Source organism: Gordionus sp. m RMFG-2023, chromosome 1 (assembly GCF_954871325.1).
Source record: "Gordionus sp. m RMFG-2023 chromosome 1, tfGorSpeb1-WG-v2, whole genome shotgun sequence".
NCBI classification, from domain to species: domain Eukaryota; kingdom Metazoa; phylum Nematomorpha; class Gordioida; order Chordodea; family Parachordodidae; genus Gordionus; species Gordionus sp. m RMFG-2023.
This window is the reverse complement of record NC_088775.1, coordinates 74,018,427-74,034,563: the sequence shown is the minus strand read 5'-3', so window position 1 is coordinate 74,034,563 and position 16,137 is coordinate 74,018,427. Positions and strand designations below refer to the sequence as shown.

Here is a 16,137-nt window from a genome sequence, read left to right as displayed (position 1 = left end):
CAAAGAAATAAATATTATAGTTAATTTTTCTAAAGAACCTAGATTAAATAAAACTTTGAATATTTTAAACTATTAGAGAAATCAGAGTAATCGATGTCAGAATTATGTAAATTGTTTGATATCATGCAAAACCATAATTATAAAATCAATCAATGCATCAATTTATATATATAATTGAATATAATAAATAATAATTTTTAATATCTAAAAGAATATTATTTATTCCCCAAAAGAATCTCTCTTGTGGTTACGAGATTTATCCAAAACCAATTTATTTATATATCAAACCAAATACAATCAATAAATTAGAACAAACTTTTAAAGTCTATAATTCATTTTTATTTTCTTTTAGAGCACCTAACACAATTGTTGTCAATCTAGATTTAAATATCGGACTTTCTTTAACTAAATATTGATTTTTTAAGAAAAAATTTTAATATTAAAATAAAATATTTTAGAATGATTATTTAATATTGACTATAAATTTTATAAATGGAAACATTACCTGATCCATCTTGTTTAGAAAATATAAATTGGCCATCTAGGACTAGACCTTTGTGCTTTTAAGTCAAAAATATTAACCATATAAATAATCTAAATTACCATAAGCATTGCATTATCAGGAGTTTTTCCATTCATTTTTAGTTTAAAATTTTGAAACACAAGATAAGTTTCACTATTCCTGTTTATCTGACAAACCGTTTCCTTATCATTTATTCCAATTTTAATATACCATTTCTAAAATAAATTTTTATGTAGTAAATTATAGTTAAAAACCTCCCCAGTTCCACCTTGAACATTAGCTTCAAAAACACATTCAATGTTCTAAAATACAAATATTATTTAAATATATATATAATAGATACATCTAATGAAATCGAATACAAATTTTTCCCTGGTTTTATTTGTATTTCATTTTGCTCAAGAGCTGCGTCAGACATAATAATAAAAGAAAGAATATAAAAACATTTTATCACATTCATGTCGATATCGGTAAAAACGTATTAAGGGATGCATTCTTATTATCACAAATGCGTTTTTTTGGGAAGCTAATATGAACGTCGTATTAATTAAATAATTACAAAATTTTATTAAACGATTTCTATATACGCTGCCTTGATCTTGACATGTATATCTTAACCACGTCCAAGAAATTACATATACAGCCATTTCGACATACAACTAATTATTAAATCGAACTTAGCACTAGCAGTGCAACACCCTCTTGCCATATGAAATTTTCCAAAAGCCCATATTAACATCCAAATTTTTTTTGGAAGATATTTAGAGATCACATAATAGGCGTTTAATGTGAAGGTAATTTTATTATAATAAATCCAAAATCTTTGAATTTGCTGGTAGTATGACAACAATATTCCGAGGTCTACGGTTTTTAGTCGCATCTAAATTCTTTAGGATATTAGGATAGTTTTAGAGAGAGTTCGATTTGAATTTACCAAATTAAGGCAGGATTAAACATTGCAAAATTACTAATTTTATTAGAGAATATTAAATCTATGCAAAAGCTAAAAATTTTATAGAATACCAAGATTATATTGGTAGCCAAAACTTTGATTATTTTTCTAGTAAAATAATAATATTTAAAAATATCTAAGTGACAAAAAAATACTTAAAGATATATATGAAATATATCAGAGATCCAAACCAAAACAAATATCGGTTCAGTTTCGGATAAAAATGACGGTTCAGGTTAGGTTCGAACCTCTAAAACCCGGTTTGAACATTTTTGTATTCAAATCTACATTCGAATTATGTATAGGGAGGTTTTTTTTTATCATTAAAATAAAAAACACACATAAAACTTCATTTTTATTAATTGCAGCTTATAAAATAATATTTAAATTATAAATAATACAAAATATCAATGATTAATTATAATATGAACAATATTTAACTTTATTTACTTAAAAAATTTTTATTAGGCCACACAATTAATATATTTTTAAGATTCGTCTCACTCAAATTACATCTATAAAGAGATAGTATTAATTGTTGAAAAGCATCTTTCCACACTAACTTGGGTAGCTATTAATTGATGTTAATCTGTATTTCATTTTAAGTAAATATGGCCAATTAAAGCTGACATTGTCTGGTATATTCATTTTTTATAGTAATGGCTATTACTGCATTACTTTTTTAAATAGCATAGGTAGATTAAATATTGACTATAATTCAAAAATTTTATAATTAAGATTAAAATATTAATGTAATCCCCTTTTCCCCTATAAGAGCACCTAGATATGTAAAATCATATATGGGTATAGGTAAAGGAAACTGGTGGGTGAACAAATCTCACATAGATTTTTAAATAAAATAAATATTAAGTATGGTTGGATTGACAAATTTTTTACTGGTCCAATTATTCATACAAGACCAATCCTATATTTAGATTAATTATTATTTACCATCTTATCTTTGAACTAATGTCATAAAAATCATATATTTATTTCAAAAAAAGTTGAAATAATTTTTTTTTTAAATTCCACATAAGTTAATTATGTCATCTTATTTAAAATGTCAGCAATACTTATGGCTGAAATCTTTTTCTTGTTACTAAAATAAAAAAATTAATTTGATTTATTTTAACCTTACTATCAAAAATGAATTGAATTTTTGTTTCTTTTTTAAAAAATTAAGTATAAAAATATATTCTTTATTTTATAATCATAAAAAATGAAGGATAATCTTGTTTTGGTTTTTTGAAAATATTAGCCCAATCCAATTTTTTTAAAACTGTAGAATCGTGATCAGATCCAATATTTAATGTTTTTGAGCTTTAAAAAAAAGTATCCACACACAGTATCATGAAACTAGAACTATGTCATAAAACAAATAATATATTAAAATAAAACACCATAAGATATATATCATAATTCATAAGTAGTATTGATAATTAATATATATTAAGCTAAAAGTCTCCATACTCAAGATAAAAAAATTAGCAAGCCTGAAAAAAGTTGTCAAATTGTTATTGTAAAATAGTTTTTGTGTAAATAAAATTTTAAAATATAATACTCACACTAGCTTAACCCCATCCACTACCCTTTCAAATACAGATATTAATTCACAGTTTCTACCTAAATATATATTAATTTTATACAAGATGATATTTTTCAACATTTACAATATACTAGACTTTTTCTAAAATCGGAAGATTCCTTGGTTTGTACAATATGACAGGTTTGAATCTAAATATTATTAGGTTTTTTTTCAAGTAGCTTAAAAATTGATGTGTCCTAAGAATCCAAATAGTGATAAAAATAGGATTATAATTAGTTATTATAGCTTAATGTAAATAAAAATCTTAGAACTCATAATAATTCGGAAGACAGCTTAATATAAAAAAAAAACATTGAATTATTTTGCTTTTGTAAAAAAAACATGTTATCAAAAATAAGCTTCAGAATCATTTTTACCCAAATTTTAAGTTTTTTTAATTGCCACAAAACATTGTTAGTTAATATCTAAGATTGTAATGAAAAATGTTGATATTATTTATTCCATTCTCATATTATTATCATTTCCGCCCATACAATCACTACTTAATTTAGTTATGATTTAACAATAATGCTCTGCAACAATGAGTATAATAAACTTTGGCACTTATGATAAATCACATTTTGCTGAAAAATTACCATTCTCCATATTTTAAATTACTTTTCAAGCACCAATTTTCTTTATCCTATCCCAAACTGGTCTATTATAATTATTTTATTTTATGTCAATTATTAACTATAATTTTGTTAAATAGTCAACTTAATCTTAAAAGAAAATTCAATTTACCTATAATATTATTTTTATTAAAAAACTTATTTTTTATTCAGATCTTATTTTTATTTTGGTAAAACTATTTTAATATTTATTATCCAAATTGTAAAAGATTTTTATCTATAAATACCAGCGATATTTCTTAAAAAATATATAATTTTAGAGATAACTTAAATAAAATTTTTTAATATTTGAATTTCAATGTTGCACCGGGTGAGGAACCGGAAAAAAATGCTCATCGGTCTTACAATTATTTTGCATTACATAAAAAATTCGGTATTTAAAGGTAAAAAAAGGACAAAAATTTTTATTAATAAAATGTAATGTTCTCTTTTAAAATAATTAACATCCACATTACTATTGACACATGTGTGACCTACTTTATCAGACCATTGGGGTTGAAGATCTGTAATATTACATACCGAACTCTAACATTGTATACTTTCCTTTTGAAAAACTTAAGGATATGCTAAAATACTATGAATTAATGAATGGAAAATTTTACATTTTGAATGATGAAGATTTTATTCATTTGACTTATTTTTACTAAACTATAAATTAATATGTCTTATCATAAAATTTAATAAACGTTAATTAAGATTTGTTTTATGGACGATAAATTAAAATCTGTTACAGATCTTCCATACAAATTTCCCTAATTGAATAGGAATGTTAGTAATATATATTGACCGAGCACTTAATTATTGCGAACAGCACATCATCTGATTCTGCTAAAATTAACTTAATTTTAATTATTGATAATTTAACAGATGATGTGCACCATAAAATTAAATCTTTATGCACGGACAATGATTTTTTGGATTTTAATAAAGTTATCAGTAAACTATATTTAATACCGAATCAAAATATTAACGACTATATTAACAATTTTTTAAGCGCAACTGAGGGAATTGATGAATCATTTTTAAACTGGTCTCTAAGGTTGTCTAAACTTAATAAACTATGTGGCCATCCTAATTATGACCGCATAAAAGAAAAACTTAGGATATCTAGCTTAAACGATAACATTAAACCTAAATTAAACAAAGTGTTTATATAACTTTAGATGAAATGTTATAATTGGTAGAAAATTTGTTAGTATTACTGTTAAATCAGCTAATAACATTTTAAATAATGTAAACAATGTTAAAAAGTTTAATAAGAATTTAAATAATAACACTGTTTGCAAAGAATATGGGTGGTGACGATATGGTGCGAGGTTCGAGTCAGTAAAAATATATTTTATTAACTTTATTGACTAATTTCTTTTTCTTTTCTTAAGGTATTTATACGTTTTATAAAATATAAATTAGAATATAAAAAATAAAATAATATAAAAAAAAAGTAAAGTTAAACCGAAAGTTATATAAATAAGGTTACGCAAAATAATAAGTAATATAAGTTGAATTACAAAAATAAAAAGTTAAGTTGAAAAGATAAATTTGAATTCATAAAATGTAATATAAAAATAAAATTAGATTACAAAAATATATAATTATAATAACGCAACATTCTCCCTCTTCTGATAATTTCATCGGAGAAGTCATAGAGAGTTTGTTGTTCTAGAAGTTTTTCCCGTTTCGATTGTATTCGGTTTCTTCTTGGTTAGCGCATAAGTCTCAAATGTTCTCGTAGGTTTGATGAAATCGTTGAACGTTATCGTTAGCTTGATATCCTTCACATTTCTCAAATTTCATAATTAATCCAGTCGAATATTGGAATTTGGAATAAATCGGAATATATAATTTGGCATAGTTGATCAAATCAAATATATGAATATGCACGAATAAAATTTTGAATTTTGGAACAATAAAATATGTAATAAGGAATGATAATTTATGTAATAAGGAATGATATTTATGTAATAAGGAATAAAATTTTAATCCAGAATAAGGAATGATAAATTATAATAATTATTATATTATTTTTAAGTTAATCATAGCGTTTTATACTTTTAGCGTTTTATGCGTTTTATATTTTTAGCGTTTTATATTTTTTGCGTTTTACATTTTTTAGCATTTCATATTTTATAAGCGTTTAATTTTTCGTGTTTTAGTGTTTAATTAATTTTTGTTTATTTTCTATCTCCCAGGTTAAAATATGCAAATAATATATTATTCACATTTCCCTCTCTTTAAATAAAATTTTAAATTTCACACCCTAATTTTAATTCAAAAAAAAATTCTTCATAAGATAGTTTTGAAAATTCACCACATAATTTAAATATATTTTTCTAAAATGAATGTTTTTTTACATAACTTTTTGTCTTCAAAGCTTTTATTTTCAAAAACTTTTTATGTATTACTTATAAGGGTTATTTGAATCAATCATGTGATTTAAAAATTACATTTTAACATATTTAAAATTAAGTTTTAGGATTTTTAATATTTTTAATTATATTTAAGAATTCATCTTTAGGTTTATGTTAATTTACAACAATTGGTCATCATTCAAGAAATCAAAAAATATCAATATTATCCATTATGATTTTACATTTTAGTAATTTTAAAAATTTGCCTTTATCCTGGCATAAAATTTTAATTTATAATACTTCTTACGTGGATTAGAATAATAAGTAACCATCATTGGTCTCACAAAATAGAATTCATAACCTATCATTCAACTTCCATATCAGTTCTTCCTAGGTTGTCACATTAGGTTAGGTGCTGGCTATTATATTCCAGTCCAACATCCAGAGCCGGGACACCATAAAGAAAGAAGCTTTTTGCATGAAAGAACGTACTAAGGTTTGATTCTTGGTAATCTCAGTAGTTTAGGTAGTCACAATAGATAAGGTAGTCATAACATCACAATAGATAAGGTAGTCATAATAGGTAGTCATCTCCATAGGTTAAGCAATCAACACAATAGGTAGTCATATAAATAGAGTCATCTCAATGGATTAAACAATCGTCACAATAGGTAGTCTAAATAGAGTCATCTCAATGGATTAAGCAATCATCACAATAGGTAGTCATATAAATAGAGTCATCTCAATGGATTAAACAATCGTCACAATAGGTAGTCATCTTTTTCTAGTCCACCACCCAAAGGGCACCATGCAAAGAATATGGGTGGTGACGATATGGTGCGAGGTTCGAGTCAGTAAAAATATATTTTATTAACTTTATTGACTAATTTCTTTTTCTTTTCTTAAGGTATTTATACGTTTTATAAAATATAAATTAGAATATAAAAAATAAAATAATATAAAAAAAAAGTAAAGTTAAACCGAAAGTTATATAAATAAGGTTACGCAAAATAATAAGTAATATAAGTTGAATTACAAAAATAAAAAGTTAAGTTGAAAAGATAAATTTGAATTCATAAAATGTAATATAAAAATAAAATTAGATTACAAAAATATATAATTATAATAACGCAACACTGTTGATAACAAATATAAGAATTCAGATAGATCTTCACATAATACTTTTGATAACACTTTACCTAGATACAATTGTAGGAATTAGAATAATTATTATAATAGACCTAACAATCGATTTGGCTCTAATGATAATTTTAAAAACAATTTTAGACAAAACTATTACAACAGATATATTAATAATTATAATAGTAGTAGGAATTACAATAATAACAATTTTAGATATTATGACAATAATGGTAATTTTAGAAACAATAACAACTTTAAAGATTATAATGACCAATCCTATACAATAATATCATTTTTGGATATTATGACAATAATGGTAATTTTAGAAACAATAACAACTTTAGAGATTATAATTACTAATCCTCTGATAATAATTTAAATAACTATGTTAAAAACAACATATGGCATAGTAATATTTATAAAAAACAGATTTAATACGATCATCAAAATCGTTACAACAAAAATAATTACCGATCCTAACTAGGGTAAAAACAACACACGGCTTGATAACAACCAGAGAAAACAAATATACGATGACTAAAATCAATATTACAATAATAATTGCAATATGAACATTGAAAAAATTGTTGAAAAGAAAGTCGACACTACCAGAGACAACGATGATAATGATCTTAACGTCAACAACTTAAATGAGAACACGCATAATGATAATGACAGTGCTTTTGTAACTACTCTGAAATTGATATTACTACCACAATGTAAGTCGATACAGGATCAAAATTTACTATCATACTTTATGATATAGCTAAGAAAATGGGCATGACAGAAATAAAAAAATCCAAGTTGCAACTTACAGCCTGAGTTGGGCAGTACCGCGAATATTTGTATCTAAGATACAAGATCCTTTTGTATCTTGTATTCAGTATCTTTTTGGCATTTTTAATAAGATACTAGTATCTGTATCTAAGATCCTTTATTCTGAAAAGAATCTTGTATGGTTTTCATTTTCTTGACAAAAGATACAGATACGATTCTTTTTAATATTCATGTTTAAAATTTTACATATCACAGTATATATCTTATTTTCTTCGATAACTTGTATTAATTTCCTTATTATTTTTTCACCATATTTAAATATAATGACAATCAAAATTAGCCAACTCATATATAAATGTCACTCGATGAATATCTTTCCAATTTTATGTAAGATTTTTTTAATTTGTAGAATGATTAACACTCATGGTAGTAAAATTTAAATTATGGAAATAAGTTCCCGCGAATCAAATCCAAATCTTAAAATTTTATATGCAATTTTTTTTAAAATAAAATAAAAAAGACAACGTACAGGCTAGATGTAAAACCAGTATAAACAAAATAAACACAAATTTTGTTAAACATATTAAGTATATTATTTATGTGTGGTTAAAAGGGGGCATAGGTTATCTTAAATATTCAATTTTATAATATTGCTACCCTTATTAAAAGCTACCTAAGGTGGCATGGGCAATAGATTTTAAGAAAACATTTTCCTACGATTTGAATATAATGAGGCTTTTTTGACATCTATATCACATCCATATTTAATGGATTGAGTCAGAGCAAATATTTTCAAAATATAATAATAAAAGAAGCCCTAAATGTAGAACCTGAGTGTATACAAGTTCAAACTATAACACCGATAGATTTAACATATTATAAAAAAAAATGATGATTATTTTTCTCTTAGTGAATCAAATTTTTCTGAGTTCAATAATACAAATAACATTAAACTGGAGGTTTTAAATTATATTAAAGAAAGTCGAAATACATTATAAATGCTTAAATTATCCTTTCATTAAGGAAATTTTTTATAAATATAATTCAGCTCATTGAAAGATAATTTAATTTTGGCATAATGTTAAGTAGTTCAAAGAGGCAATCTAATGATAAATTATTTGAAAAATTTAATTATCTTATAAAATAATGAATATATTTTAATTACTCTTTTGCAAAAATTTTAACTCCCATTAAAAATACCAGTCTCCCTTCCCTATCTTATGTAATAATGGGCTATTTATTACTAATATTAAAATGCCTAATTATTATAATTAACTCATCATTAAATATTTTATTAATTATTGTAAATATTCATTCATATTATATGCGTATATTATGTTCTTCACAAATAAATAATAAAAACTGTAATTTATAAACTATTAATTGATAGTGATAATTTTAAAGTATCTTGTATTTAAGATACTCTAAAGGTAAAAGATACATGTATCTTTTATCTTTTATCTTTTATCTTGTATCTTTTATCTTGTATCTTTTATCTTGTATCTTTTATCTTGTATCTTTTATCTTGTATCTTTTTGATATTTTGAAAAAGATACTAGTATCTGTATCTAAGATTCATTTTTTAACAAAGAATCTGTATCTATCTATATTATTTTTTCGGAGGTCCTGCCCAACTCTGCTTACAACCTACGACGGAAACTTAATCAAGATCATTGGGACAACTCAGGTCAAAGTAAGTTTTGAAGGTATTACTAAAAATTTAAAGCAGTGGTTGTTGAATCAAGAAAAAATGCATTATTAGGATGTTCACGAGTTAACACTTTCAAAATATCTTGAAAAAATTTATAGCAAATATTGAAACCAATTACAAAACTACTTAATAGGGACTAGATTTACAATAATTACTGACCATAAACTTTTAGTCCATATTTTTACAAAAAGACTTAAGGACAACAGTACTATGTCCTTGAGACTTCAAAAATGAAATATAACATTAGGAGGTTATGATTTCAACATAAAATATAAAGCCGGAAAATACAACGTTGTTCCTGAATGTCTCTCAAGATTACCACAAAAAAGTAACTATGAAGTTGTTGAAAATATCACAATTACAAATGACTTTGGGGATATACTTATTAACTTCATAGGCGTAGCCAGGGGGGGGGCAAGGGGAAATTCCCCCCCTCCCCCCTTCAGAAATTTATCACTTTTTGTAAATATCATTTTTAGCTAATAAAAAATATCCCCCTTAGTCCTCCCCTCACTCCCTGACCCTCAAATATGTATGCATATATCTTAAATAATAATTTGAAAGAAAGAATGTAAAAGTTGATATTTTTTTATAAAACTATTCATTATAATTTATAGATTTTTGGGAAAATAAATTTATAAATATATAAAATGAACCAAAAATGTTTTTTAATAAATGGAATATAAGCCAAAGATAAGTCTTAAGACAGAAGTGAAATGTATTATAATTATTAATAATAGATCCATAAAATTACTAAATAATATAATATATCAAATATAATTTTTTATAAAGTGAGTAATTTTAATTTATTTATCTTAATAAAGTAAAATATAATTATAAAACTATTGATAAAATTAAATCATAAATTAAAAAAATATTAAAGCACAATACAAACAGTGGAATATTATATGTCGTAGATTTACATTATATCTAATTATCAAATGACAATCTAGTAATTTTTACCAATATAGCGAATTATATATTTTACAGAAAACTATAAAATATTGATAAGGACATCAGAAAATATCTTAAGACATTGTGGGATGAATAATATGAAGATTAAATTTTAATATCATTTTTACTTAAAATAAATAGATTTGTTGCTATATTTAATATCAAAAGCATTGATTAGTAAAATTTGTTAAATTATTAACTGTAATATATTCTCTAACTGTCAAATATGTCTGTAAAAGGGGAATTTTACCTAGTATTTTAAAACTAATTCTATATAATAGAGTAAAATAAACTATATGTCTACTTACTTTTTATAAATAAATTTCTTATAATTGTTTGGAATAAATTATTACCATGCTCTTATATTAAGGTATATACAATACAAGTAATTTATTATATTTTTATTTTATATAAACAAATAAAACTATATTTCATATTTGTTCCAGGCTTATCCCCCCCTTCTATGAAAATCCTGGCTACGCCTATGTTAACTTTAATAAAATACGTTACGAAATTTACAAAGATATCGAAATAACACAAGTCATCAATTATATTAAGAACAACGAGCCTATAAAAAATAAGATTTATAAAAACATTGAATTGAAATTAAGTATAATTAAAGATTGTATTTGCAAAAACAACAAAATCATAATTCTGTCTTATATGAGAAAAAAATGTACTTCAGGCATTACATGAAGGTCATTTGGGAGCAGGAAAAATCAAATCCTTAGCCAATGATCACCTATGGTTGTCTGGTATGAATAATGACATAAAGAGGGAAGTAAAAGTTGTGACGACTCTACTATATATCACGACACGAAAATCCTAAAAAGATACAAAAACCATGGATTTCGGCAACCAAATCATTTGTAAGGATACACATAGATTATGCTTGTCCGTTTTTCACAAAAAATTGGTTGATAATAGTCGATGTCTATAGCAATTTCCAATTATTGTTTCTGCCAAAAATATTACAACTGAAATTATATTAAAAGAAATTTTTAAAGCCATTTCGCTATTCGGAATATCTGAAACCATAGTTATTGATAATGGCACTAACTTTACAAATAATGATTTTGAGAAATTTTTCAATGATTATGGTATCAAACATGTATTAACGTCCGCATACCACCAGCAGTGTAATGGCCAGATGGAACGTATGGTGATAATGTTTAAGACGCACATGAAAAGAAATATAAAGATTGACTTAGATATTTCACTTGACTAATTTTTATTCAATTATGGAAACACACAAAATGATGACACAACAAGAGTTACACTTTCTAAAAGAATGTTTAATCCCGCTAGAAGTAAAAGAAGATAGAGATAAAATAACACTATCACGTATTAGAACCTTGAATGTAGGTGATTTTGTTTAGTATAAAATATAAGGTGATGACAAATGGTGGAAAGGCATGGTCACACACAAAGAAAGTGACATGATGTTCCAAGTTAAAAAAGATAAAGGTATTATAAGAAGACATTATGCCAATTATAAGAGATTGTACAATACATTTTTAAATTATAATACTAACTCTAAAGAAATTTTTAAGGAGAGAAGTGTGACATAAATAAAAATACCATAAATAATAATAAAGTAGCAGCGACTTCTAGAAACACGTATTAAACAAAAACCTGCTTATTTAAAAGATTATTTAACTTAGTATATAAAAATATATGTGAATTAAATATTTAACACTAAAACGCAAAATTAAACATTGAAAACATTATATAATGATCTTATTGATTTATCATTTCAATATTCGATTATAACTTATTCAATTTGATTCTATTATATATATTATATTCTAATAATTCACTTATTCTAACATCCAATTGATCAATTATTATTCCTAATTATTCATGACTTATTGATAATGATAACAATTTTGAAAATTGATAATAATAACAACAGAATACCACAAGCAAGTTTATATGACGAAACAACGATTGATGAAAACAAACGATAAGGATATTAAGCTAACGATTTGAACAAACCAACGTACAAACTCAAAAACGATTTGGCGTGTGAAATATAATGCAATATAGACAAGCCAACGATAACAAATGTGACTTACAACGTGAAGAGCCAAAACGATGAACCATAAGGTCAACAAGCTCTCAATGACAGCTTACATGAAATTATAGGAAAGCTTCAGGGAGAATGTTGAATAGTCAAATTCTTAATCATAAACGAAAATTCAATTCACCTATAATATTATTTTTATTTTTGTAAAAAACTTATTTTTTATTTTTTATTCAGATTAGTTTGTTTTTTATTTTGGTAAAGCTATTTTTATATTTATTATTCAAATTGTAAAAGATTTTATGTATAAATACCAGCTATATATCTTACAAAGATATATAATTTTAGAGATAACTTAAATAAAATTTTTGATATTTGAATTTCAACTCTACTTTGGCCGTGTCCTAAATCAATGCGAAATGCACAACTTTAGCGAGTTTTGCGAGATACGAAACATGTCCCGAATCATACATTTATTTTCAATTTTAAATTGTTTGATATGCATGATATACTATTTCTCTATTTTATATTATTTGAAGATACGACTGAGTCTAGAAGAAGGCATAGATTTTTAGAAGGACGGTATATATGATATGATTTATATTATATGTATTAATTCTAGAGATCAAGGAATTTTTAGAATATTTGATAGTATTCCTTCATATCCTGACAAATTTCGTCAGATGTTCCATATGCATGTGGAAACATTTAATTACATTCTTACAAAATTGGAATCTATAGACACCACTATAGTTATACATAAAAATTCTATCAGTATGAAGCATAGACTATATATAACACTCATGTATGATGATTATTTTTTTATATAATATCTATATATTTATAGATATTTGACAACTGGTATGAGCTTTAGAAAAATAGCTTTATATGCTAAGATTGGCAAAACATCAGTAAGTACAATAGTTACATCAACTTGTAGATTAATATGGATTGGTCTTCAACCCAAGCATCTCTGTTTACCAACAGTTGAACAGATGCTTGAAATTTCAGCAGAATATTTCAGGAAATCAGGTTTTCCTTATATAATAGGATCTATTGATGGAAAACATGTTAAAATAAAACAACCTAAAAAAAGTGGTTACACATTTTATAATTATAAAAAATACAACTCCATTGTCATTCAAGGTATTTCAGATGATAAAGCTAGGTAATTATATATTTTCTAAATTTTAATTCTTTCCTAGATTCATGTTGATTGAAGTTGGCTTTCCTGGGTCTATCTCAGATAGAAGTATCTTTTCAAAGAGCCTATTTTATGAAGGAATGATCAATAAAATCATCAAGATACCCAATCCAAATTTTTTACCATCTACAGATATTATATCACCTTATGTATTTGTAGGTGATGATGCTTATCCCCTATTGGATTTTATTATGAAACCCTACAAAACTAATTTGAATGATAATAAATCAACTTTCAATACTAAATTATCAAAAGCCAGAGTATCAATAGAGAGATGCTTTGGCATCATGAGTGCCAAATTCAGACATCTTTACAAACCTTCAGAAACAAATATTACAAACACTATACAAATAGTTATGCCTTTTGCATAATATTATAATAGATCTTGAGGGAAATCATAGCACAGATATAAATCATGAACAATACCCAATACTCAATTTTACCCAATCTCAGTTCCAGCGATGGACTGAAAGCTCTAATAATATTAGAGAAACTTTTAATTTATTTGTAAATAATTAAATGTAAAATTTTTGTACACATTAATTTTTGATTCCCATAATCTTATATTTCTTAATTCCCATAACCTTATATCTCTTATGAATGTTTTCATTTGTCAAAGTTATATAATTTATTTATAAATATTCAATAAAAAGTGCAAATAAAAGTGTTGTTTTGATTACATTATATAAGTAAGTTATTTCTAATTAATTTAATGAGTAAGACAAATGACTAAATTTCAATAATTTTTATTATAAATAAATATACAAAATATGTTTAACATATTATGGTATTAAAAATTAAGATATAAAAATATATAAAATATGTATAAAATAATTAAAAAAATACAGTATAAACTAAACAAACATTATTGTTATAAATTTTAATTTAAAATCAAAGATTTCTTTTTGTCATAATATTAAATTGAGCTTGATATGATTTGAGAAAACCCATAATATTATGGGGATCATCTCCTTGGGATGTATGATTGGCAGCAAAACCTATTTTAAAAATTAATAATTATTAAATATATAACTGTACCCCTAAATATCTCCATTTTTTCATTTTCATACTTCTTAGATTTTTTAGCTTTAGATTTAGGAGTATCTAAATTCTTCCTCTTTGAGCTACATGGATTAATATTTTCTTTATTAAAAGAATGTCTAACTATAATTAAATTAATAATATATACATAATATTAATTTAACCTCTAAAATTTCTTTCTCATACATATCCATAGGATTAACAATATCAGTTAAAAGATCATGTGTATTTAACTCGTAATCCTAATATATAGTTCATTATATAGATCTAATTTCATGTTATAATACCTGTGATGATGTTTGTACATTCACCACATCTTGGATGTTTTGCTCATAATATCCTTAAATATAAATTATTATATAGTTCTAATTTCATGTTATAATACCTGTGATGATGTTTGTACATTCACCACATCTTGGATGTTTTGCTCATAATCCTTAAATATAAATTATTATATAGTTCTAATTTCATGTTATAATACATGTGAAGATATTTGATTCAAACTAAAACTTGCCTCTGCATTCTTACAAATATCTTCCACATTTTCTTTTAGCCAGAAATAATCTTCTATAAATTTCAAGTGCCTACTGCTTATCATAGCAGCACCAGAACCTATATAAAATTAAATTATAATATATTTAATAATATCATACCTGATTTTTTTGAAAGGGAATAATATTTATTAAATTTTGACTTTATAGCTGTGAACTTTTTTTTTATTTCCTCATAGTTTAATTCATATATCTTCCCTATCTCTTCCCATTTTATTTTACTTGCTGCAGTGTCCCTATATTTGAGGTCGCTATTACACCAAAGAAATCTATGAGGCCTTATTTTTTCCATCAATTGAGATTCATTCGCCATCTTTATTCGCACAAATTGCAAAAGTTTAAAGAAAAAAAGATTAAAGTTTTACGAATCGTAAAATTTGTAAGAATCGTGTAATATGCGCAAAATCGAAAAAATCATTTAGGCCAACATTTTAATTTTCCATTTAAAATGGCTTAGTTAAACTCGCGCAAATTGCGCGAGATTATTTTTATGCAATTTTTGATATTTAGGACATAGCCTTAGCAAATTTATACCCTCTGATTAATTATCTCATAATCTGTTCTTTCAATTAAAGGTGGGCGCAGGCCTTGAAATTATGTGTGACAAGATGGGTCACGGCGTTGAGTGAATAAATTTTATATTTATTAGGCGTGACAAGCCTTCCCAAAATTTTTCCCGGGCGTTATTGG

General features: G+C 24.7%; 2 protein-coding genes across 2 annotated transcripts; one reads left to right on the top strand and one right to left on the bottom strand.

Annotated features, from left to right (window-relative positions):
* Positions 1 to 232: 232 nt before the first annotated feature.
* LOC135922192 (myeloid-derived growth factor homolog) lies at positions 233 to 1,021 on the bottom strand. Its single transcript, XM_065456617.1, has 5 exons — positions 867 to 1,021; positions 778 to 825; positions 604 to 738; positions 506 to 560; positions 233 to 405 (listed from the first exon to the last, which is right to left on the bottom strand). Exons 1-5 carry the CDS (start codon positions 981 to 983, stop codon positions 326 to 328), a joined length of 435 nt encoding a protein of 144 aa, XP_065312689.1. The 5' UTR covers positions 984 to 1,021; the 3' UTR covers positions 233 to 325.
* Positions 1,022 to 13,070: 12,049 nt separating this feature from the next.
* On the top strand, positions 13,071 to 14,429 carry LOC135922122 (putative nuclease HARBI1). The gene is made up of 4 exons (XM_065456539.1): positions 13,071 to 13,233; positions 13,274 to 13,456; positions 13,499 to 13,819; positions 13,857 to 14,429. The coding sequence occupies exons 1-4, from the start codon at positions 13,151 to 13,153 to the stop codon at positions 14,224 to 14,226; spliced, it is 957 nt and encodes a 318-aa protein (XP_065312611.1). The 5' UTR covers positions 13,071 to 13,150; the 3' UTR covers positions 14,227 to 14,429.
* The last annotated feature ends 1,708 nt before the right edge of the window (positions 14,430 to 16,137 follow it).